Source organism: Aulonocara sp. 'chitande type north' Nkhata Bay, linkage group LG15 (genome assembly GCF_057382095.1).
Source record: "Aulonocara sp. 'chitande type north' Nkhata Bay isolate Kocher_YH1m ecotype deep benthic linkage group LG15, A_spYH_male_GT1.1, whole genome shotgun sequence".
Taxonomy (NCBI): Eukaryota; Metazoa; Chordata; class Actinopteri; order Cichliformes; family Cichlidae; genus Aulonocara; species Aulonocara sp. 'chitande type north' Nkhata Bay.
Genome location: NC_141358.1, coordinates 23,945,029 through 23,969,209, shown reverse-complemented (window position 1 = coordinate 23,969,209; position 24,181 = coordinate 23,945,029). Strand labels below are relative to the sequence as shown.

General features: G+C 40.7%; 1 protein-coding gene across 1 annotated transcript; it reads left to right on the top strand.

The window, feature by feature from the left end:
• The first annotated feature begins 5,931 nt into the window (after positions 1 to 5,931).
• On the top strand, positions 5,932 to 22,475 carry LOC147313130 (interactor protein for cytohesin exchange factors 1-like). The gene is made up of 9 exons (XM_086265091.1): positions 5,932 to 6,208; positions 12,323 to 12,492; positions 13,588 to 13,661; positions 13,867 to 13,938; positions 14,616 to 14,671; positions 16,092 to 16,180; positions 18,155 to 18,410; positions 18,488 to 18,660; positions 19,642 to 22,475. Exons 2-9 carry the CDS (start codon positions 12,334 to 12,336, stop codon positions 19,840 to 19,842), a joined length of 1,080 nt encoding a protein of 359 aa, XP_086121217.1. The 5' UTR covers positions 5,932 to 6,208; positions 12,323 to 12,333; the 3' UTR covers positions 19,843 to 22,475.
• Positions 22,476 to 24,181: the final 1,706 nt, after the last annotated feature.

Sequence of the window (24,181 nt, the reverse complement as noted above, 5' to 3'; positions counted from 1 at the left end):
GTTACGGAACTGTTTTCCTACCACTGTTTACACCTGACAGCTAAACGAAGAGCGCAGCAAGCTAAATGTAGCTCAGCCAAGGTGATTCAATTAATGTTTGATTCTGTTGTTCAACTTCATCACAGGTAGATGGAGCCTGTTTATTGCAGTGTGAAGAAAGAGTTGTGATACAGGGTGTAGTTTGGTAAAGAGAAAATTGTTATTTCTCAGAACTGCTTTTGGAATAACTATGTCAGGATTTCTGGAAATAGACTTCTCTGCTGTAGTTTTTGGCACTTTTAACAGCACAAAAAAATCTCACTTGGACAACTCAAACCAAAGCAGTCTGTAGACGGATACAGAGGACTACATGCGAGAGGTCAAATATAGAGATTTGAATTTGTGGTGAACTGTCCCTTTAAAGTTTTAATTTTATAACCTGATCTTCCTCACCTACCCATATTGAATGTTTCACATGTAAGGAGGAAAGGGTTTTCTAAAGATTATTTAAAAAATGCTTCATGACAGAAACTTCAAATATAAAAAAATATTTTGAAGGCGTTCCTCAGGGAACCATCTCGGAGCTCTTCAAGTTTTTTTTTTACCCAGTTTCTAGGTCATGAATATTTGGTGCCTTTTTTACTAATGAAACATTATGCAAAAGCTCCTAAGCTGCTAGGGTGACTCTTACTACAGAAACTGGGCAATATGGCTACAAGTGTTGTTTTGTTTTCATTTTAATCTTCTTTTTCTTTGGATTTTTTTTAATCGTAATACTTTGGGTGGCAACAGCTAACAATGAAAATAGCTCAAATGTTACTCTGAGTTGACCAACAGAAGTCAGTTTCCATCTTCCAGTTAGTTTTATGTCAAAGTTGAAGCTGTGATTCTAATGTGGAAGATTTTATTTTCTGTCACAGTGTACAATAATAACCTCTTCAAGCTTTTAGGAGAAGATAATTTAGCCGCTCATATCATATATAATATACAGATTTTAAATACAGCTTAACTGTTATATTTAAAGAGGACCTTTTATTAATTTCCTGTCATATTTACTGTTTAAACAGTGGTTGCTCATAATTAAAAATGGCCAATTTGTGGGTTGATTTGGATGCTTTGACTTGTGGTTCTTCTACATATTCTACCCACTGAATTTGAAAAGAGGCAGGCTTTAAAGGGGGAGGAGCTTAAAAGGCTTGTTTTAGGAGGATGAATGAATTCATCAGTAAGGCCCAGGATCACATAAATAAGGATTCTTTTGAACTGCCAGTCATGGAAATGGACACTACTAGAGTCCAAGAATGAAATTATGATGGAAATAAATAGATCTGGTTTTTGATCCGTTTAGTGTTGAATTAAAACATTTCTCAGCATTGCTTCTTTTTTTTAACATTGAAAATAAAGGTTTCACGTGTTGACCATCCAGATTTAAGGCAAAACTTCTATTTTGGGGCTTTGATCTGAAATAACAGATTATAGCATGCTGAATCTGCTGAAGATGAAGCTGGTTTTTGTTTTCAGTAGACTTCTTGTTTTGTTTTTTATTTTTTTTTTAATTTTCAAAACTTATCAGTGGATTATCAGAGCCTTAGCGTTTATGATTGTTGAAGTATTTTTCTAGTAAAAACACCATTTGTAATTAAGGAGCCATTAGTGCCTCTTTAGATATTTTGGTTTGTATGCATAATATGGTTTCTAAAAATGTTTTTATCTTTTGTTCTTTTCTCAAAGAACTTAAGATTTGTATACATTTCTAACGTTATCAGGGACATGAAAGTGTTAAAAAGAAGAAAAAAATGCACATTTCTTTTTAACAGAGGGAACACGGCAAATAAAAACAGTGAAATGATTAACCAGTGTTTTAGTACAAGGATTATGATTTTATGATTTCAGAAAGCAGTTCAAAAGCTACTCTACCTGAAAATATGCTGCATCCTTTTGTAATAGCTCAGAATGTAAACACTTTGATTTATTCTTTGTGCTAAAAACACAAAGTAAAGAGAAAAACTTGAACCCTGACACAGAGTAGACTTGGTAAATATATTATGGGGTGGAACAATTCTGAATCCGAAACTGAAATCGGGATAGAAGCATCCCCAGTATTGCATTATGGTTCCAACTTGTCGTACTGTGGAAGCTGTGATGTTTAAACATTGAGGTAATAAATGAACTGGAAGCATAGCACATTTAGTGTAATTCATTTCATCTCATGATCCAGTCATGATCGAGTGATCAGGCCACTGTAGCTAATTGTGGTTTCAGTCAAATCTATTTTACACCCCTAAAATAGATTTAGAATTAACTTTGATAACAGATTTAATGGATTTAAATACATTTGAAGTATCTAATATAAGGTTTAATTATCTTTGTCATTTGGCAGATTTGTCTGCAGGAAGCTGACAGAAATTTTAGGTATACTTAAAAAATTTTTTTTTAAAAATGATTACTTTCTCATCTCAAGTATTTGTTTTTCTTTTTATTAATGGACTCAAGAAAATGTATATTCTCTTAAGAAATTCTTTGCAGGTTTAAGGTTTCTATAATGAAAAATTTCCTGAGGGCGTTCCTCAGGGAACCTTTCTGGATCCACTGATATTCAAGAACTGTGGACTTAAATGTTGTTGTTTTTTTTGTTTTTTGTTAAGTCTTAACTTTTCTAAAGGGTTTTTCTAATTCACATTATTTGCTTTTATACAAACGAAACCTTATGCAAGCATTATAAAAGATTCTCAGCGTGTATAGAAAAATTTTAAATGTGTTTGTGAGAAAATCTATAATGTGTCATTTTAAAAGTGAACATAAATCTCTTTACTTTAAAAAAAAATAAAGTTTAAATGAACACACAATAGAAAACAAAGTTGCTTCATTGTGAATGCTTTTGGAGGGAGTTTGTGTTACAGCTTTACTTTTTTTGGTAAGTGGCCTGTATTTGTATAGTGCTTTACTAGTCCCTAAGGACCCCAAAGCGCTTTACACATCCAGTCATCCACCCATTCACACACAGGTGATGGCAAGCTACATTGTAGCCACAGCCACCCTGGGGCGCACTGACAGAGGCGAGGCTGCCGGACACTGGCGCCACCGGGCCCTCTGACCACCACCAGTAGGCAACGGGTGAAGTGTCTCGCCCAAGGACACAACGACAGAGACTGTCCAAGCCGGGGCTCGAACCGGCAACCTTCCGATTACAAGATGAAGTCCCAACTCTTGAGCCACGATTAAAGAAGACCCGCTTCTCTTTTCCTTTTCTTCCAAGTCTTCTGTTCCAATTGTGGATGTTTATATTATGTATACTGAGAGGTGATAACACGAACGTGGTCATGTTAGGCTCAGAACCACACCCGCCACCATAAACTGAAACTCGGTGAATTAAATATAAACTCCAAATCAAATCACAAACACATAACAAAACTAAGAACCCAGAAAATCCAGAAAAAATCTGATACATAAAGATTACAAAGATTACAAAACTCAACCAACACCATAACATCAGAATCCAAACTTGACTAGAAATGAACCAAAACTATAAAAAAGAAGAGTCCAAATATCAATACAAAGTAAAAGCTCAGGCACAAAACCCAGAGTCCATGACATAAGTAAAAAATGTAGGGCGTAGTTGAGTGAGGTAAATGAGTTTTGTAGAGAAAATAGAAGTTTGACACCATCCTTTATTTTTGCAGAAAAATTAATAGGATTTTTTTTTCATGCTTCTGTAAATATATAAATAAGTTGTAGAGCACGTGAGGTGCCAACTGTAATGCTGTGTTTGAAGTGGGGTGTTGCAGAATTGATCTAAATGTATAGTAGCCATAAAGACGGAGGAGTTAAAATGCCTTGTTTCAGAGGGAGGATGAGGTGCAGGAAGGCCCAGTGGTGAAAAATGAAAACCTGGAAGTGGAAATGGGCGGAACTGATCCCTTTTAAATCAGCTGAAGTGAATAAGGGGTATACATTTATTTATTTTCCTCTAATGGCCACTTTTGGCAACAGCTGTTTAGCAAAGTTAAAGTGTTGAAGTTCACTTGTTTCTTGATGATCTAAAGTGAAGCTGGTTTGTAAAGTTGTCCTTTTGTCAAACTTCATGCATCATAATCTGATTTTGCTCTGTCTGATTAAGCACAAACGGTCCCTCTTCAGAGCTCTGTGTTTTGTTGCCTCTGTAATGCTTTGGAAAAATAAAGTGCAATTTATTTTGAAACTTTGCGTTCAATATTTTTATTTTTTGGAAGTTATAGCAAAGCTTATAATTTATATATTTTTTAATGTTAAATTAGCAGCTGGATTATAATGATAAGTATTAAGCTACAAAAACATAAAAAAATGAATTTGAGTGCAGAGGGTCAGTAGGGTCCTTGGTTCTCAAAAATGTGAGGAGCACTGATATTCTATTAGTACCTGACAGTCATATGAGATAAAACATTTGAATATATATTTTAGAAGAAGCATTTTAATTTGGTGACTGCAGATAATTTAAATACTAACAAATGACAAAACCATTTAACCCATGCTGTTTATGTCCTGTCCTAGATTCTGTTTAATATTGATGATATAGAAGTTTCATAAACTCCCCAAACCTCATGTATCAGTTATGATACCCCTGCTGTTACAGGGTTAACCTGCATTTCTGCAGGCGTTCCTGAGCCCATGCACCAATTTCCATGACAGATTTGTATTTTTTTAATGCAGTGATGCCTGAGGGCATGAAGGTCACTGGCATCCAATAGTTACTTTCATCCTTGTTCTTTGCACACGGAAATTTCTCCAGATTCTCTGAATCTTTTCATGATATCATGTAGTGTAGATTATGAGAAGGTCAGTTTTTCATTGAGGAACCTTATTCTGAAATTAAAGATGCATCTTTTTTGCAGCTCGTAGTTTTCATGGAATATGATAATGTATTTGTCAGGCTCCGGGGGAGGCTGGAGCCTGTTCCAGCTACCAGTGAGCAAGAGGCGGGGCATACTCTGGACAGTTGCCAGTCTCTCACAGGGCTAACAGGATATTATTTAAATATTTGATAGATTTTTATGTTCCACTGGGAACAAAATATTGGCTCATGAGATTTGAAAAATCATTGCATTTTGTTTTTTATTTACATTTAACACAATGTTGTAGCTTTTTGGAGTTGTGTTATAGCTGCAGATAAACCTTCATAAGAAAAACTGAGATGACCATGTTAGGAATATCTCCTCCCACTGACTCAAGAAATAAACTGTCTGACACCCATCTGAGCTCACAGAAAACTTGCACATTCACTGATTTATTTATTTTGTCCGATTTTAATATGAACATCCACCATTTTAAGAGTAGATATATGACAGAAAACAAGAAAAGGCAATAACAGGTCCACTTTAATCTGTTTAAATGCTAAATCAAACTTTAGCTTTTCTGGTGTTTTTTATTTTATTTTTTATAAATAATTAGTGAATTCTGTTGTTTGAATCGGGCTTTGCTGTGTTACAAGATCAGTGTCAATGAAGCAAAGTGTAAGCTGTTCATTATCTGGTTCTAAATGAGCTAGTCCCTCAGGTAATAATCTTAAAGGGCACATATGAAGCTGTCAAAGACTAACAGCTCCATCTCGTGGACCCTGTGGTGAACTGCAGTTTGAACTTATGCCTACTATTAAACTCTCATTCAGCTCTGCAGCTGTGTAATAGACAGACTCAGGTGTATCTTTAGAATAGTCCACATTTTCTTCTGTAATATTTGAGTGGATGCTCAGGAAATTTGTAGCAAACAAATGTTTAGAGCTAAAATATGCAGACTGGTGCATGAACACATTTCACCCCACTATAGTTGGCAATAAGGCGGCCTTGAAGTTTTATTTTCTGCTACAAGAAGGCTGAATGTCAATGACATGTGTCTCTTTGATTTGACTGTAAGAGGGAAATGGTGTGAGATACTGAAGTCGGATGTCTCCACTGTAACAAAACAGCACTGCATAAATTTGCTTAATTTCCTGAAAATAAGTTTTATTTTCTACAGAGCAAACGGGAAGTTTCTGAGAAACAGACGAGGGCATAAAGATCACGAAGAGCACCGAAACAGGAAGGACGCTGTGGAGTCTGAGTGGTGCGTTTATGTAGAGCGTGAGTGTGATTTTGTGACTTTGTGGTCTGCTGATGTGTTAACATAACTTCTCACAAGCGGAGCACACTTCAGTTCCTCCTGTGCTGCGCGTCTGTCTGCAGGAAACGCATTACACTGCCGGACACCCAGACTGCAGGTAAGGGCGCTTGTTTCGGCAAAGTTTCTTGCTTCAGTCCCCCCTCTGTTTCATTTGGCGCGTGTACAGAAACCTTAGCTAGACAGAGACATGTAAAGTTAAGACTAACGAGACCACAAACATCTGCCCAGTCTCATACAATTAGCGGTGAGTCTGTAGAGGGTTTTTGTTTTGTTTTTTTTGGTGACCGAGGTAAACTGGTTTTAGAGTACACAGGAAAAACAAAAAAAGGAACAGATGAAATATGCAGCATCATGCAATATCTCTAATACTGTAAACCTCTAAAGTGCAAGGTAAAGTGTTAAAAAACAGACAAAGAAATCAAATTTCATTATATCATATATTATTTTTAGCTGTTTTGGACCTCACAATTACACCACGTGATCTTTACAGGTATGCGTTCATACATTTTCCTACCAGAAACTTGTGATTCAGTGCAGTTGCATTTATACAGCATCCCATGAAACTCTTTTATATTGTAAGGTAAAGTAAGGTAAGCACTTGGTGATGGTGGGGAAGAAGAGACCTCCAACAGAATCAGGCTCAGGAATGGGCGGCCATGCTGTGACTGGTTGCAAAACGATGGGAAAAAAGACCAAAAAACAGGATAAATAATTCAATGTAAATATTAATACATGTTCAGCTATAAATGCATGTGGAGTGGAAAAGAAGTGCACAGTGCATCATGGGAAGTCCCCCAGCAACCTGAGCGTATAGCACACATGTATACCACCTACTAAACAGTGGAACATGACACCCACAGAGATGTTGTATACTCAACTTTGGTATCAACATATTCATGATCAGCATGTCCAGGATATCTTTGCCTTATCTTCACAGAGATGAAACGCAGTGTAAAGGCTGAGGACAAGTGAAGTTTAAATATCAAAACAGAACTCGGACCAGGAAGTCCGCTTAGCCTACTTGCAAAGTCAGCAATTATAAAATGTCTTGCTGTAGCAACCATGATTTAAGGCATGCTTAACACAAAAAATCTTTTTAATCTTACAGGAAACACACACACGCACACAGAAAATCAGTGTTTCCTGTAAATTATGCTTGCTAATTAAGGAAAGGCAAAGACTTCAAAGACATCAGACTGTCTCTAAAACCTACAGACTCTCCTATACCTGCACACTAACAACTGAATTTACATAATTTACACAGAAGTGACTGGACAGTACATGGAGACTTCTGCATACTACTATGACGCATAAATTACCACCCCCGTTAGAAGTGAAAGGTTAAACCTGAAGTTTCCCCAATAACTTATACAGAACAGTGCAGAACTGTGATGCCCCTCCCTGCCCTATCCTATTTGTGTGAATGTGTTAATATTCATTAAACCAACTTCCACACTGTGATATAAATGAATACATAACTTCATTTCCTCTTCCTTTCTGTTTGTGTGAGTGTATCTGACATCAGACAGCTGACATGAGAATGTTGTCAGCTGCTGCAGGTCTCTCTTCCATCCTGTCTGGCAGCAGTCTTCTTTGCTGTTTGTGTTTTGCTAGTTTTGGGTAAATACCTAATTTTGTACTTAAGCAAAGCTTCTTGCCACATACCGTGCGCACATTTATGATGAATGGGGGATCATCCCGGATATTCACACCATGTTAGTGTTTGGGCCATTGTTGAAACCACCTTTCCTTGTCGTTGCTAAATGCTAAATTAGGTAGAATGGCTTTCTTGGGTCAGGCTTAACATTTTGTTTAGATGCGTTACTTGACTGTTGAGTTAAGCTGCTCTTTTACCACAACTTAACTTAAGTTCCTATTTTTGTTCCTATTTTTGTTTGGTACATATACTCATCTGTTCTCTTCTATAACCACATAAGTTCATGAGTCATGTATTCCTTTAGTAGGTTTACTTGAAGTGAGCTTTTAATGCTGGTAAAACTGGTGTGTAAATACCCGTCATGCATATCTGTCCGGAATCAAGGTTTGGGATTAGTGTGGGTGGATTACCTGGGACTTGTTGTTTTTGTTTGTTTGTTTGTTTTTCATTTTACATTGAATATATGGTTACCCTATTCAAGAAAAAAAAACTATTTAATGCTCACGTTCATGGTCTTCATGCCTTTATTACTCCAGCATAGCTCTCCTCTCTTACCTGTCTCACCTACCTGTCACTTCCTCTGTAGCCTGGCTGTGGCTGTGTCCCAATTCAGGGTCTGCACGCTTGAAGTATGCACACTACACATACGTACGTACGGTGCGTACTATAAGTACGAGCAGTGCGGAAGTGAAGCAACCATGATACTAACTGCGAGAAACGTTACATACAGCTTTGTTTGACAGAAATGAAGGAGAAAAAATGTTTTGTTGGTCATTCATTTTTGTCATGACATCACTTTGATTAGTTGAGTATCTGAGGCTGAAACCACGGGACTATAAAACATGATTGTTGGGCTTCATTCCTGTACTGAACAGTCATTTCAAGATTACTTAGTAAATAACAATTAGCTAATGTTGTTCATGAGACTAAAGTCATCTCACTGTGGTAATGTAAATATATATATATATATATCCTTCAAGCTCGGGTCCTCTACCAGAGGCCTGGGAGCTTGAGGGTCCTGCGCAGTATCTTAGCTGTTCCCAGGACTGCGCTCTTCTGGACAGAGATCTCCGATGTTGTTCCCGGGATCTGCTGGAGCCACTCGCCTAGATTGGGAGTCACCGCACCTAGTGCTCCGATTACCACGGGGACCACTGTTACCTTCATCCTCCATATCCTCTCGAGCTCTTTACTGAGCCCTTGGTATTTCTCCAGCTTCTCGTGTTCCTTCTTCCTGATATTGCTGTCATTCAGAACCGCTACATCGATCACTACGGCCGTCTTCTTCTGTTTATCTACCACCACTATGTCCGGTTGGTTAGCCACCACCATTTTGTCCGTCTGTATCTGGAAGTCCCACAGGATCTTAGCTCGGTCATTCTCCACCACCCTTGGGGGCATCTCCCATTTTGACCTCGGGACTTCCAGGTTATACTCGGCACAGATGTTCCTGTACACTATGCCGGCCACTTGGTTATGGCGTTCCATGTATGCCTTGCCTGCTAGCATCTTGCACCCTGCTGTTATGTGCTGGATTGTCTCTGGGGCATCTTTACACAGCCTGCACCTGGGGTCTTGCCTGGTGTGATAGACCCCAGCCTCTATGGATCTTGTACTCGGAGCTTGTTCTTGTGCTGCCATGATTAGTGCCTCTGTGCTGTCTTTCAGTTCAGCTTTGTCCAGCCACTGGTAGGATTTCTGGATGTCAGCCACCTCCTCTATCTGCCGGTGGTACATACCGTGCAGGGGCCTGTCCTTCCTCGTCTCCCTCCTCTTTCTTGGGTTTCTGCTGCCATGCCATGCATGGTAAGGAGCTTTCTTGTCTTTATGTCAGTAGCTTCTATCTCCTCCTTTGGCCAACTTATTATACCAGCTGGGTACCTGATCACGGGCAGGGCGTGGGTGTTGATAGCCTGGATCTTGTTCTTACTGTTCAGCTGACTCCTCAGGACTTGCCTGACCCTCTGCAGGTACTTGGTGGTTGCAGCTTTCCTAGCAGGCTCTTCATGGTTCCCATTCGCCTGCGGGATCTATGTCTGCAATGTTGCCTTCTGGTAGCTCGATCCCCTCAGTTCTGACTTCCCTCTCTTTGTTATCATCCGACTACACTTCTCCAGCCCGAATGTCATTGCTGTATATCCTGGTAGTGTGGATCAGTGAATCGATGTCTCGTTCACTTGCATAGATTCGCATACAGCTTGATGTCATCCATGTACAGGAGGTGGCTGACAACTGCTCCATTCCGTAGTCGGTATCTCACTGGTTCAGGCCTATGCAGAACAGCAGTGGGGACAGAGCATCTCCTTGGCAGATCCCGCACTTGATGGTGACTTATGCTATGGGCTTGGAGTTGGCCTCTAGTGTTGTACACCACATACCCATTGAGTTCCTGATGAAGGCTCTTAGGGTCCTGTTGATCTTGTACAATTCTAAGCATTCCTGTATCCATTAACATCATCTAGCAGACCTTCTGAGGGTACTTCACTTAATCTTGGTAACTGGCTACGGGGGATCCAGGTCTCAAGCTTGGCCAGTTCCTCTCGCACTCAACGATCCTTCTCCTATTGCACTTGGGGCTTACTTGCATAGTAGCATTCCAACAACGCCCTGTTTTCGTCTCTTGCCCACTGATGCCTTCTTGTTCCAGTAGCCCACTTCTCGTCAGGGTGCCCTGGTTCCTCAACACCTGACCTTGTTGAACCGGGCGACGTCCGAGCTTATCCCAGGGTTAGGGATAATACTGATGAAGACTTACACCTGGTAGTGACATAAATTTTGGATAGAAAAGAGAGAGAATTTATTCAAAACATAGACAAAATTGAAAACCTTTGCCCACTGGGGCAACAGGGGCCAAACTTCACTTTGAGTGAAGTTTGGCTCATGTGAGAAGAGAGCAGCATTAGTTCCTATTTTTGTTTGGTTCATATGTTTTTTTGTTCTCTATTGTAACCACATAAGCGTATGAGTCGTGCATTTCTTTGGTAGGTTGACTTTGGGTTTTAACTTTCTGTGCTGATAGAATTGCAGAGCATTAATGTTAGTAATATGAGAGTTAAGATTATATCACAGATGTTACAGAGTAAAATGTCGCAGTTGGGAAACTTGCCATGCAGATAATGCAGCATATGAAACACACTAAATACCCCACTCTGTCAGTATAAATATACAAAAAGGGTCAGACAAACACAGAAAAATGACTCTATTAGTGCCACCTTTGAGCGGGTTAAACAAGCAAACCCCAAGGATGGTAAGGGTCCACAATGGCACTCTGCACCTTTGAGATGGTCCAAATTTCAGATATACTGAAGGTTATCATGGTGGCACCTCTGATCGCATTGCACAGGTCGACTTTTTTTCTAGTTTGTTTTGAAACCAACAAATAAAAAAATGAAAGTTTACAAAAACAAAAAAGGAAGAAAACGTTGCTCTCATGGCTTTTGTGACAGATGCTCTTCAGTGGGGTGGGTAGAAGTCCAACAACAAAACCCAAACCTTGCAAGCATAACAGCTCAAGCATTGTGTCTACAGGTAAAACTATGTTTTGAGATGATTCTTCAAGCAGTTTGGCAGAAAACTATCAACATGCATCAATTCTAAGTCATCACTGATCCTAATAAAAGTAAAAAAAGTTTTATCTTATGACAGAGTGCCTTGCTTGTTCTCTATTGTTATTAGAATACCACAAATTATCTGTCAAGACTTCCTGAAACTTGTTTTTATAGAAAATGAAAGGGCAGACTCAACAAAGAAAGAATGAAACAGTCTCATCTGTATGAGTTGATCAAAAGAGACAGAAAAGCAGCTCAATGATGTTGTTTATTCTAAAATTAGTGCCAAAACCGAACATCAGAGTGTGCAGATAAACCGGTAAACAGTGGAATTAGGACAGCATGATTTAAAAACATTTGCACTACCCAGGCCTTTGTATTTTTAGGACACACTGAGGTCTACAGAGAAGATCAGGAGTCTGTTTGAAAACTCATAAATACCAAATCAGGAAACCAAAAGTGGCTGAACATAGGATGACCACTGCACCGAGGCTCTGTGGGTTTCAGCCTGCTGCTCACAGCTGCAGGCAGCGTGGGGCATTTGACAAACGTGACACAAATGTACAAATTTACTTAACTGCTTGTTAAGTAAAACTAAAATAAGTTTCAATCAATAAAATAATGTTAAAAGTAAATTAAAAATGGAAATACAGGAAGATAAACTGCAAGAAGAACAGACAATGAAAATCTGTCTAAAAAGATAAATGTATAATTTAATAAGGAGCTGAATAAATAAAAATGGATATACAATAAAATAAAAGTCAACAATAGAGGTAAAATAAATACAGGTGAATAAGTTAAATATTGTACATTAAAGTGTCTCAGGTCTTATAGCTGAAGAAATAACTCAATAAATCCAATAAAGTAAGCAGGTCTGAAATTAGTAAAAATAGTTGTCCAGTTGTCTGAGTACATGTGAGGCCCCTAAGGAGCATCATTGTTGGATGGCTCCTCCCTCTGATCTGAAGATCTGAACCTGTAACCTGCCTTCCTCCTTCTCCTGCAGAGTCTGCAGCCATGAGTCGGCGTCGGGTTTCGGTCAAAGACCTGGGAGCGGTGGACTGTCAGGGATGGCTGCACCGGAAGAAGGAGAGCCGTAGCTTCCTGGGAAGCAGATGGAAGAAATACTGGTTTGTCCTGCAGAGGAGCTCTCTGTACTGGTACAGTAACGAGATGGTGAGCCACAGTTATCTCACAGTTAAGCCCTACAGCTCAAACAACGTGCAGTAGAATTCAGGTCTGACATGTGCGATTAGCATCAGAAAATCTGTTCCCGGTTTGCGGAGACTTTGCAAAACTTGAATGAGCACTGTATTCTTAATCTTGGACTCTATTAGAGTGGCTTTGCATGATTCATAGTTCAAAATAATCCTTCTTTATCTTATACTCCTCATTTGATCCTCTATCCTTATTTGAGCTGCCCACCCTACCTTGAAGCTAGCTTGATTCTGATTGGTTGCCCCTCTTAAAAGTTTAAATAGAAGTTGGGTGGGGCTTTTGGTGTCTGAGTTGACCATATTATGGGTACCTAACTCTGTGACATCACGCAGAGATAAAAAGTAGACCTAAATATCTGAGTGCTGAAGCTCACAATGTTTACCTGTACACACAGTGACCTCGTGAAACTTTCGGATATGATGTGTCAGACAATTGCATGAAAGTTGCTCCTAAAGCCACGAACATGCCCAAGATATCTAGTTTAAAGTGGAGGGGAGCTCTAAATAGATTTTAAGTGGCTGAGTTATACATGAAAATAACCTTTGCAGTTGAAGTCCAAACTGTTGTTGAAGCAGGTTTTAACATGGGAGTCTGTGGGGCCTGACTCACTGTTGAAGTGAGCCTTAGAAGAAGTGCTGCCTGTGTGTGACACACATGACATCTTTTAGAAAAATAAATAACTAAATTACGTGGTTTTGAAATTTTTTAAGTTTCTACTTTGATACAAATACATTAATATTCCATATAAATGTGTTTAAATAGAAACATCTCTTATATGTTAAGAATCATATGTAAATCCCTTTATCTCTGTGAAGCTGTAAATTTAAATAAGCATATAGTCAAACCACACTAAGACACGAAGTAGGTCAAACTGCAACCAAACAGACAGATAGAGCACAGTCCACAGCGATGTGCATCCTCTGGCTCTGACCACTGACACTTTGCTGAGATCACACAGGAACCTGAGATACAGACACATTGTTTTCTGCAGACTTCACTGCATTAAAGTGTTTCTCATCAGGTTTTCTGAGCTCTTTTTGCTCCTCTCTGCAGGCTGAGAAAGCTGATGGATTCATCAACCTGTCAGGCTTTACCATCGAACAGGCCAAAACCTCCAGGAAGAAATAGTATGACATGTTTTGTTTTTTTAAATTTTCCCCTCTTAAACCACAAGACTTTTTGCTGTTTGTACACTCTCTGTTGCTAAAGCATCTTAAAAAAATGTCTCAGTGGTGAGAGATCCGCTGCAAGGCATTTGTTTTCCACATCTTCACCAACTGCTTTATATAGTGCATTGAATTTACCATTACTTTGCTCTGTGTTGTGTTTCAGTGTCATAACAGCCAGTCATCCTAATGTAGTGACTATTACTATTGGTGCTGAGAGCTACATAGAAATGAATAAGTGAGTACTTTTAACCCATTGTTATTATTTTATCATATGTCATTGAGTTGACTGATACTGCTTCTCTTTATTTCCTGTCATTGACTGCGTACACTTACAGGAATGAATTCTTCTATAAAATATGACTTTTGACAGTTTTTATACACTTGGTGCTGAATGATGTTATAGAGATTTGGATAGAGATGCCCCTCCCATCTACTGTTTAAACCTTACACATGGAGCAGCCAATCAGAGGTTGGCTTAAAGGGGGTCAGTTCAGTCTAGTAATGCATGTGATGCTGGAAATCAGCATCTTAGGCCCACTTTGAGGGTTTATACCAGCAGAAAAATGTCATTATAACTTTTCAAACTGATCCACATAAGGCAGAAACTGTTAAGATTTTGCAGACATGCTTGTCTCAGAATGTCACTCCTGACTTTAGTGGCTTAGTCTTATAGAAAAGAGTGAAGCCTAGAATTAGTGACATTTGCACTTCAGCCAGTGGTGGCTGAGAAACTTTGCTCTGAACTAATAAGTATCACTATTCTGTGTCAGAAAGTACAGTCATTTCCTCCTCCCATCCTTTTAATGTCATGTTTCTTTTTATTGATTCATTGCAGTACACCGTGTAGTATGTTGCATGTTGTGTGTCATTTGTAGAGTTTAATGCAGTGTGTGTGTGTGTGTGTCTGTCCAGGTGGATCAGTAAACTGACAGAAGCAGCTGAACTAGATGAGGCAATCAACAGTGAAGGTGAGAGGATTAAAAATAAGAATCTACCAAAATGATGATGGTGACACAGCTGCAGTCTGAAGTTTCACACACTCATGAGCATGACTGTCAGGGTAACTCTGGCTTTTAATAATTTCTTTGAACTCTTTAAATCAAACGTAACATTATGACCACTGACAGGCGACATGAATAACACTGATCATCATGGTGGCAACTGTTAGTGGGTGAGGCACATTAGGGTGAACATTTTGTTCTCAGAAACTGGCAAACATAAAGATTTGAACAACACGGGCCAAACTGTCATAGCCAGACGTCTGGGACAGAGCATCTACAAACCTGCAGCACTTGTGTGGTGCTTCTAGTCTGCAGGGGTCAGTATCTGTCAAAAGGGTTCCAAGGAGGGAACGGTGGTGGACCAGTGACAGGGTCACGGGGGACCAAGGCTAACTGATGCACGTAGGCAGCAAAGGCTGGCCTGTGTGGCCAATCCAGCAAACAAGACGTTGTAGCTTAAATTCCTGAAAAAGTTTATGCTGGTTCTGATAGAAAGGTGTCAGAACACGCATGGTCTGCATAGTTACAGACCAGTCAGGGTGCCCATGCTGACCCCTGTCAACCACAAAAAGTAAAGAAGAAGGACTACCTGCAAATTCTTCAACATTGCCTCAACTCTACATTTGAAACTTGTTGAAACTGACACATTTGGGTTCTCCTGTGGGACAATGATCCCAAAAACATTAAAACTGATTAAATCAAATTAACATTAAGCTTTTAGAATGGCCTTCCCGAAGGCCTGACCTCAGCCCTAATGAAAATATGTGGATACACTCAAAAGCTCAAAAGTCCAGTTTTTTCAGAGTCATTAGAGATGTGTGCTGTGCAATCCTTCCACTGTGGATGAAGAACTGTGCAGAGAAATCATTAATGCCAAAAAATACCATGACATACTCACGATGAGTGTCTGTAGACGTCTGACCACAGTTACTTCCCACTAATGTATCTCTCTTACAACTAACATTTCACACACTGCACCCTCTTCTTTTCTTTGATTATCCCAGCTTTCCTTTCCATCTTCACAAATTTGGTTTTCTAAAATTTCTTTGCTCATTCCTGTCCCTTTAAAGGAAGGTGGTATTTTTCCCTTTTTCATATATTTTTTCCTTGACACACTTCCTCTCCCTTTCCCATTGCTACATCTTCCTTTCCAGTTTTCATTCCTTTTTTCCCATTTACCCTTTCTCAGTTTTTCCTTCTTTTTTGTTTTTTCTATCATTCTTTCACTCTGATTTTCATCACATCTTCACATGTGTCTTCCCATTTCTTGTCTCATGTTATCTCTTTCACTGATCTGTTGGTCCTCTAGTTTCCTTCACACATCATCTATTTATTTTCTGCTTTGCTGCTTTCTTTACATTGTCTCTATTTATGCATGTGTGTGCAGAGCGCTACAGTGAGGGGAGTGATCAGGATGAAGAAGACTTGTCGTTTTCTTCTCTTGACTCTCAGCTGGATTCAGTGGCCACCCAAAATGTAAGTAAATGCATGAAGTCCATAGAAGAGAGCTTAATGTAAAAGTAAAATAGGCACTAGCCATACTGTAGATGGGGTAATACATTTGGGAACAAATGGTCTTTGGGCTGCAGCATTTTTAGCTGCAGTACCACAAATGACCACTGACGAAAACTCTGGCAAAGTTTGTTCAGGCTGTTGTATTGATTTTGATTGATCGATTTGAAACCATAGTTGGTAACACCAGTTTCTGAAATACCTTGGCATTAGTTTGGGGTGTCATCACGATGCCCATCTTTATCTACACTGATCAATAACATTAATACAAGCTGCACTCTGTGCATGATGAGGCCAAAGAAGCTATAACCTGTGATGTCACGTCCGCCGGCACAAGCTGTTGTTTTGGTGTTGTTTCAGCCAGTGGTGCATTTCTCAATTTTGTGTGAGACTGTGTCGGTTTTCTAACCCCAACCCTTTCTGAAAACAAAAAACCTCAAACTCTGTGATTAGTTTGCGTTCAGTTTTTACTTCCTGTAACAGCGCTGATGTGAAACTTTTGACTGAATGGGAAAACCTATTGTTCAGAAAGACACTGTGGTGGGTACGCACGCTGTAAATGCTGGTTTAAATGGTACGTAGCTGTGGCTATAGCACCATCAGTATTTGAAGCAACCTGTGCTGGTGGGTGTATTGGGGCACTAAAAGCTGAGTACCCAGCTCCTAGGCCTTGTTCCAGATTCAGATCTTCATCTGGAATTCCCCCTCAATTTGGATTTCCTATTCACAAAGTTGGAGCAGCCCAATTAACTCAAAGTTAACAGTGGCAGCAGTGAATGATACATGATTGGCTCTACCTCTCTAAGAACCAAAACAAGTCCTTCTTCACCAACCTTGCATTCATTGTAATTCTCTTCCTTTAATAAGTCCTCCAACCCTCACAGAATCCCAGCTCGAACTTCACTTAATTATTCCAGCACACTGATTTCAGATAATCTCAGGATCTTGGCAAGAAAAGTGACTTCTTTGAGTTTTTTTAAGTCTTTACTGTACATCTTTGCTGATTTGATGAAAGCTGGCATAACCTTTACATTTGTGTGCTCCTTTTGTTTCCCTGATGCCTTGGAGGGAACAGTTTCTGCCCGCTGTTGGAGGGTCCTGATTACTCTAAGTTTCTTCCAGATGGTAGTGTCAGCATAGGATTATTTAATGGTCTGTGTGCATGGGCCTCCGGTAAACTTCAATGTTGAGGTTTCCATTCTCCTCAATGTGCACAGCACAGTCCAGAAACAGCAAATTATTATTATCCTTTGTTATATCACTGAGTTGACCTGAACAATGATTCACGTGAACAATTGGTGTCATCCACGTATCTGTACCAGAGGCTAGGTGATGTTCCTTTCCTGTTCCACCTAGCCACTTCCACTTCCTCCATACAAAAGTTGGCTAGAATGGGTAACACTGGGGAGGTCATGGCGCACACATGTCCTGATAAAGACCCACATCCTTTTTCATACCTTGGCACATGATCATTAGTAGGTCAACGAAACTCATGAGCATCATGAAACCAAAAATACAACAGGGAAGATTCAGAGTTGCTGAGCAGCTAGAGTCCTCTGTGAGACTATTTTGACATGTTTTCCTGCCAGAACATTTGAAAAGAAGATTCAAAAAGAGATAAAAAGAGATATCATATTTTTATTTAAAATGGTACACTTGCTCAGTTTAAACATTTGATAGGTATGTTCTCCTGATTCCTGAGTGGGTTTTTTCCAGTTTCCTACCATATTCCAAAGACGTGTATGGGGTCAGGTTGATTGGTTGTTCTAGCATGCCTGTGAGTGTGAACTGTTTTTTCCCCTCTGTGTTAGTCCTGTGACAGACTGACAACTTGTCCAGGTTGTATCTCTCACTGGGATAGGGGTTAATCAAGGGTTAATCTTAAATTTAAAATGACTGAAAACACATATTCTGAAACACTTTCTGCCCTTTTCACAGGGAAACCGTCTTCAGCCACCCTGGGAGTCTTTATCCTGCACCTCACTCCCCACCGTCTCATCAATAATCACTGAAAGCAGAAGCAGAACCAGCTCGGCTGGAAGCTCTATGAGCAAAAACCGAAGACAAAGACCAGTTTCTGAGGGCAGCGGTCGTCTGTCCTGGCTGGACCTCCCCAAGCAGGATGAAACCAGCGGAACACAGACTCCTCCTCTAATTCATGTTAGAGAGGAAAAAGAGGAGGACACAGTCCAGGGTAAACACCTGCAGCTACACGTGGTTATCATGTCGTCTCCTGCTACTTAACCTTACTGATTTTTTTCCTGTTTCCAGAAAAAACGCCAGATGAGATGGAGAGCCTCTACAACCATCTGAAAGCAGCCAGCGTCAATCCAACTGGACAGACATTTCAGAGGGACTTCAGGGCCTCATTTATCCGGCGATGTAAGAATGAAAAAGTCAACGAAAAGGTTCACCTGGTCCGGATACTCAAAAGCACATTAAAGGTGAGTCTGAACTTTTGTCTTTAACTAAATGCCAAAAAAAAATGAAAGGGTTAGGGTACTCAGTTACACGTGCTGTTATCAAGCAGCAGACCCTGGGGCTGAAATGTCAAAGGGCCATCATTCATCAGCTGATGGAGGAATCCAAACAGCGTGTTGATTCCTCAGCCTGGCTCCAAAAGTGAGTCAATCCTAAAAGACGTGTTAAAGTGTCCAATTTTACAGTCGAAATTATCATGTTTACAGCCAGTATAAGAAGCTAAACCACATACTTAGATAATATCAAACAATAAATTCTTTATTTATCCCAAAATTTGGAAAAAATTACTGTGTAACACCAGTTAATTACATAGAAATACACATATACACATACGAATATGATACAGTAAGGAGCTATTCTTGAAAATGAATCCAGGTATCATGGTGGTAAGGATTGTCTGCACCTGTCCTTGAAGCAGCAGAGCTGTAACAGATGTTAGTCTTCGGCTACATGTGTGGTAAGTGGTGCAGAGGGTGTTCAAGATCCTTTATTGTTAACTTAGTTTGGTTGGTGATCAATAATTAATGGTACTCGTGGCCATTGATCAGTGGTCTTTGATCAATGGCCAACTGCAATGTTGAATTGCTAAGCTATCAGCTAATGCTAGCTGTCCTGCATAATACAGGGTCAATCGATGTTGATATGCAGACTGACTATCTAATAAATCCCTAGATTTTTATTTAAGGAGACTACTTCTGTGACTGCCTCTGACTTTATTAACAATAATATCTCCAAACTATCGCTCCCGACCTGAGCTGTTTTCTTGTAGCAGGTCTTTTCTTCTGTAAAACTGGACATTTTAATAAGGGAGTTAATGGGAACTGACCCGCTTTTGGGGACACCCTACACTAAACATTAGAGTAATCTACACCCTGTTTGGATTCCTCCATGAGCTGATGCCTGATGGAGGATCACTGCATGTTTCTAACACTCGTGTTTTTCAGGCTAAAGAGTCCGAGCTGCTGGCTTTGGAGAAGATCCTGAATGAACCAAATCTCACAGCGCTCATGTACAGGGAGTGGAGACTCTCCAACACCATCCTGCTGCAAGATATCCTTCAGCACAACCAGGAAGCGGAGGGTGCCACAAGCCCAGACGGGATAGTGTCTGAGATTTTAGAGCTGCCCAACACTGCTGTACAGTAACGTTATGAAGTCTGAAAGACACTGAAAGACAAAAATGTCTAAACCCCACCATCATCCTGTGATGAGAGGAAGTTGGTTCCTACTCTGGATTGAATAACGATGCTACAAGTTTACTCGAGGTTAACCTTTAAATGCTTTTCACCTCACTTCTTTTCATGCAGCAGATTGGGATGTTTGTAGGTCTTTAAAGCTCAGGAAACACTGTTTTTAATTTCAAGCCAAAACTTTAATTTGTATTTGATTAATGTTTTTTTGTTTTTTTTTTGACGATTTGCTTTATTTTGTGGATGTATTTTTTTAATATATAATTTCTGTTTATTTTATTTAAAAAGAGATGACCTCCACCAAGTAGCTTGTGTGACTTTTTTCAGTTTCTTTAGCAGGAATACTCCAAAGGAAATGATGGATCTGCATGATGGTTTTATGTGAAGTGGGGATCATTCCAGCTTAGAAGTGACTAAAGTGTTGGATTCAGCAACTTTTGGAAGGATTCTTTGAAATTGGAAAAAAATTGACATGTTGAGTCACAGCTTCACAAATACTTCCATCCATCCATCATCATTCCCGCTGCTTCACACACGGCTGCGAACCGTTCCAGTGGGAGCTGGAGGCCATCACTCAATGAAGCCAACAGAACCACATCATCCGCAAAAAGCAGAGATGAGATTCTGAGGCCATCGAAGTGAAAGCCCTCCGCCACATGGCTGCGCCTTGAAATCCCGTCCATAAAAATTATGAACAGAATCGGAGCCCACCCATATGGAAAAGATATATATAAATCTTATAAAGTTTGTATCTGTCTTGTGTGAAACTTGTATGAAAAGCATACAAGAGTGAAAACAGATATAAGATCCCTTGAAAAATTATATAAATGAAACTTGTATGTTTTGGATACTTACTAAAATAATATCTGAAGGTGGCCACTTTCATGAGTAAATCATATAAGCCTTATATGATTCACTATATGAAGTAGGCCACATCTTATGCAAGTCTTTTATAAGTTTTTTTCTATTTCTTTTCCATATGGGCATCATCCGCCCAGGAACGAGTCCGACTTATTGCCAGCAATGTGAACCAAGCTCTTGCAACGGTTGTACAGGGATCGAATGGCCCGTAGCAATGAGCCAGACACCCCATACTCCCGCAGCACCTCCCACAGGACACCCCGAGGGACACGGTCGAATGCCTTCTCCAAGTCCAAAAAACACATGTAGACTGGTTGGGCAAACTCCCATGCACCCTCAAGTATCCTTGAAAGGATGAAGAGCTGGTCCAGTGTTCCGCGACTGGGACGAAAACCGCATTGTTCCTCCTGTATCTGAGGTTCGACTAGCAGACGAACTCTCCTTTCCAGCACCCTGGCATAGACTTTCCCAGGGAGGCTGAGGAGTGTGATCCCCCTTCTTAAAGATGGGGACCACCACCCCAGTCTGCCAGTCCAGTAGTACTGCCCCTGATCTCCACGCAACATTGTAGAGGCGTGTCAACCAGGACAGCCCTATAATGTCCAGAGCCTTCAGGAACTCAGGGCGGACCTCATCCACACAAGGGGCTCTGCCACCAAGGAGTTGTTTAACTGCCTCAGTGACCTCGCCCCCAGAAATTGGCGGGTCATCCCCGTCATTCCCAGACCCTGCTTCCTCCTCGGAAGACGTGTCAGTGGGATCAAGGAGGTCTTCGAAGTACTCCTTCCACCGCCCGACAAATACTTTTCATGTTTAAATTTAAAAAATCTGGTAGACATTAACTCGGTATATGGGCTGGTTCTTATTCAATGCTTTTTTTATCTACTCTTCCTGAGCACTCAAAGCGCTTTATTCAACACGTTCACACATATCCACATCCACCTTTTTCTATGTCTAAGTGCTTTCTATCTAACATTAACACTGATGGATGCAGGAGCAACTCGGCGTTCAGGATCTTGCCCAAGGCCTCGTTGACATGCAGACCGGAGCAGCCAGGAGTCGAACCTTCTATGCCTTAACTTATTGTTGTAAATAAAATATTACAACTAATCTGGATTCAGGAGCCGAGTTCATGCCAGGTGTCCCTTCCAGTTATGAGCAGTGTTAAAGTTTACTCAAAGTAAAAGCAAATATTGATGTTTGCAAAGATTTAAATGAATTTTCAGTGAAAGAAGAGGCGGGATCTGTATATATTTGTTGATACTTTTGTTGTGTGAACAAGTCTGAAGCAATGATTTTACGACAGCTTGTTTTCTACCTCTGAACTCGTTCACTGCAGTGTCGTCTTGAGGATGTCTCACATTTTTATCATCCAACACAAAAATCCCATTCAAGCTGGGGCTGCGGTCGAATGCTCAGTTTGAATCTGCTCATCATCAAGCTGATGCCTTGATTTAACATTTACAATAATTCAGTTTGCGTTTTTACATTCAGGTATAAGATACTTTATCATAGGTGTGTTTTGTTTGTCTTTGAGCAGAATGAAATAACACAATAAGAACATGTTGTATTCAGTCTTCTGACTGCAATACATCTAGAAACTCTAGAAATGCTGTGAAAATATTCTGCTATCAAACTGGTGGAAATGTAGGAACGGGTTCCCAAAAGGCACCGAAAGTAGAACTGGGTCTAAACTGGTGCTGCACCGGTGAAAGACAGGTTTTAAAGTCTGTTAATATTTTGCTTTTTGCTGTATTTATTGTACATTTGCAGTAAAATGTTTGAAGTTTCTCATTTTGTTGAGTCATTGTTTTACGGCACACTGTAGGAACCCAGTACTGACATTTCTCCACATTCAGATTTCAAGTTTGAAAAAGCGATTTTAACAAACTAGTGTTAGGAGGTTGAGGCTCCAACAACACGCGTTATTAAAACTCCTGGATTTGGCCTCTAGATGTCATCAGATTAAAAACAACCAATGTTGGAATCCTGTTTATGATTGAGGGCCACAGGTAAAATGCATGCAGGGGCAACATCAGTATTTATAAAGTGTGTGTATGATGTGTATAAGTTCTTTTCATTAAAAAAGAAAAGAAAAAAAAAGGTTTTCCTTTTAAACAGTAAGGTGGCATTTCTTGATAGCAGAAAAAAAGCTGCTGCTGACAACCCACCTCTGGCGCTGGTGCCCTACCCTCAGTTTTAAATGGATATAGACACTGAGGGTTTTCGGGAGGAGCCTGGGTCTAGGTGCGGCTTGCCGCTCTGGGGCGGGGGTACCTGGACCTGGGATATAGAGTATGTTTGGGGAGAGCGACTGTCTGGGCAGTGTCTATTTGTGTCTGTCTACACGTTGGGTGAGTGTCGAGTATTTGGTTGTGTATATGGGGGTGGGAATGCACGTTTGTGTCCGCGTGTGCCTGTTTGTCTGTGTCTATATGTCAGGTTGGGTCTTAGACTCAACCTCTCTGGGTACATCTATGGCCCTCCAAAGTATGGAGGCCTATCTCCCCTCACCACACTCCCTGCCGGTGGCTGATGCCCTCAGACGTTGGTGTTTTGGTGGTTCTTGTCGACCTGGGCTGGGTGCTCATGTATGTACCGGCTCACTCCTGGTGGCCGATTGGCGGGGCCTGGCGCCTGTTGGGCCCCTTCCGGGGGGTGGGGTGCCCTCAGGCCTCTGGGCCTGAAGTTCGGTCCTCTCTGGCACAGCTGGCTGCCGGCAGGCACGCCACTGCAACCCCCTCTGGCTTCTGCTCCGTAGTTGCTGGGTGACCTCTTGTTTGGGGCTCTACTCAGCTCTTCCCAGGAGGGTGGCACGGTTCCCCCCCTTTAGTGGTCCTCCTTGGGTCCTCGTACTCTGGGGCCTCTGGATGTCTGGGGCCTGGATCTCCTCCATACCTGCTTCATGCCCTGGGGGACGGGGCTATGGCTCCCCACACTCCCTAGCAGATCGTTACATGGAGAAACCTTTGGAATACAAGCATGCTGATCCACACAGGTGTACACACGGGTGTTCACAGACGTGAACTACACCTTTCTTGGCTGCTGCCTCAAAGCACATTGTGCGCTGTCTATCGTGCGTGCTGTACAATATCGTTTTAGTATCTACTGTTATCTACTGCTAGCTAGTTTATTGTGATGGTGCTGTATTTATGATGTTGCTATTTTGTTTTTCTCTTGTTTTTTTTTTCTCCATACAGGTGATCCAGGTGTTTTGTTTTTCTTTCTTTCTTCCCCCCCTTCTCACCGTCTCTTCTCCCCTCCGTTTTTCTTTCTCTCCCTCTTTCTCCCTGTCCTATCCCCCAGTCATGTCTGTCCCGTTTGTAGCAACCGAAAATAAAATAAATACATAATTATAATAAAGGTCAATCAAATGGACCAATATGGCAAGGCCATGATGATCCACTTGGTAAAATAAATCCGCTTGGCATCTT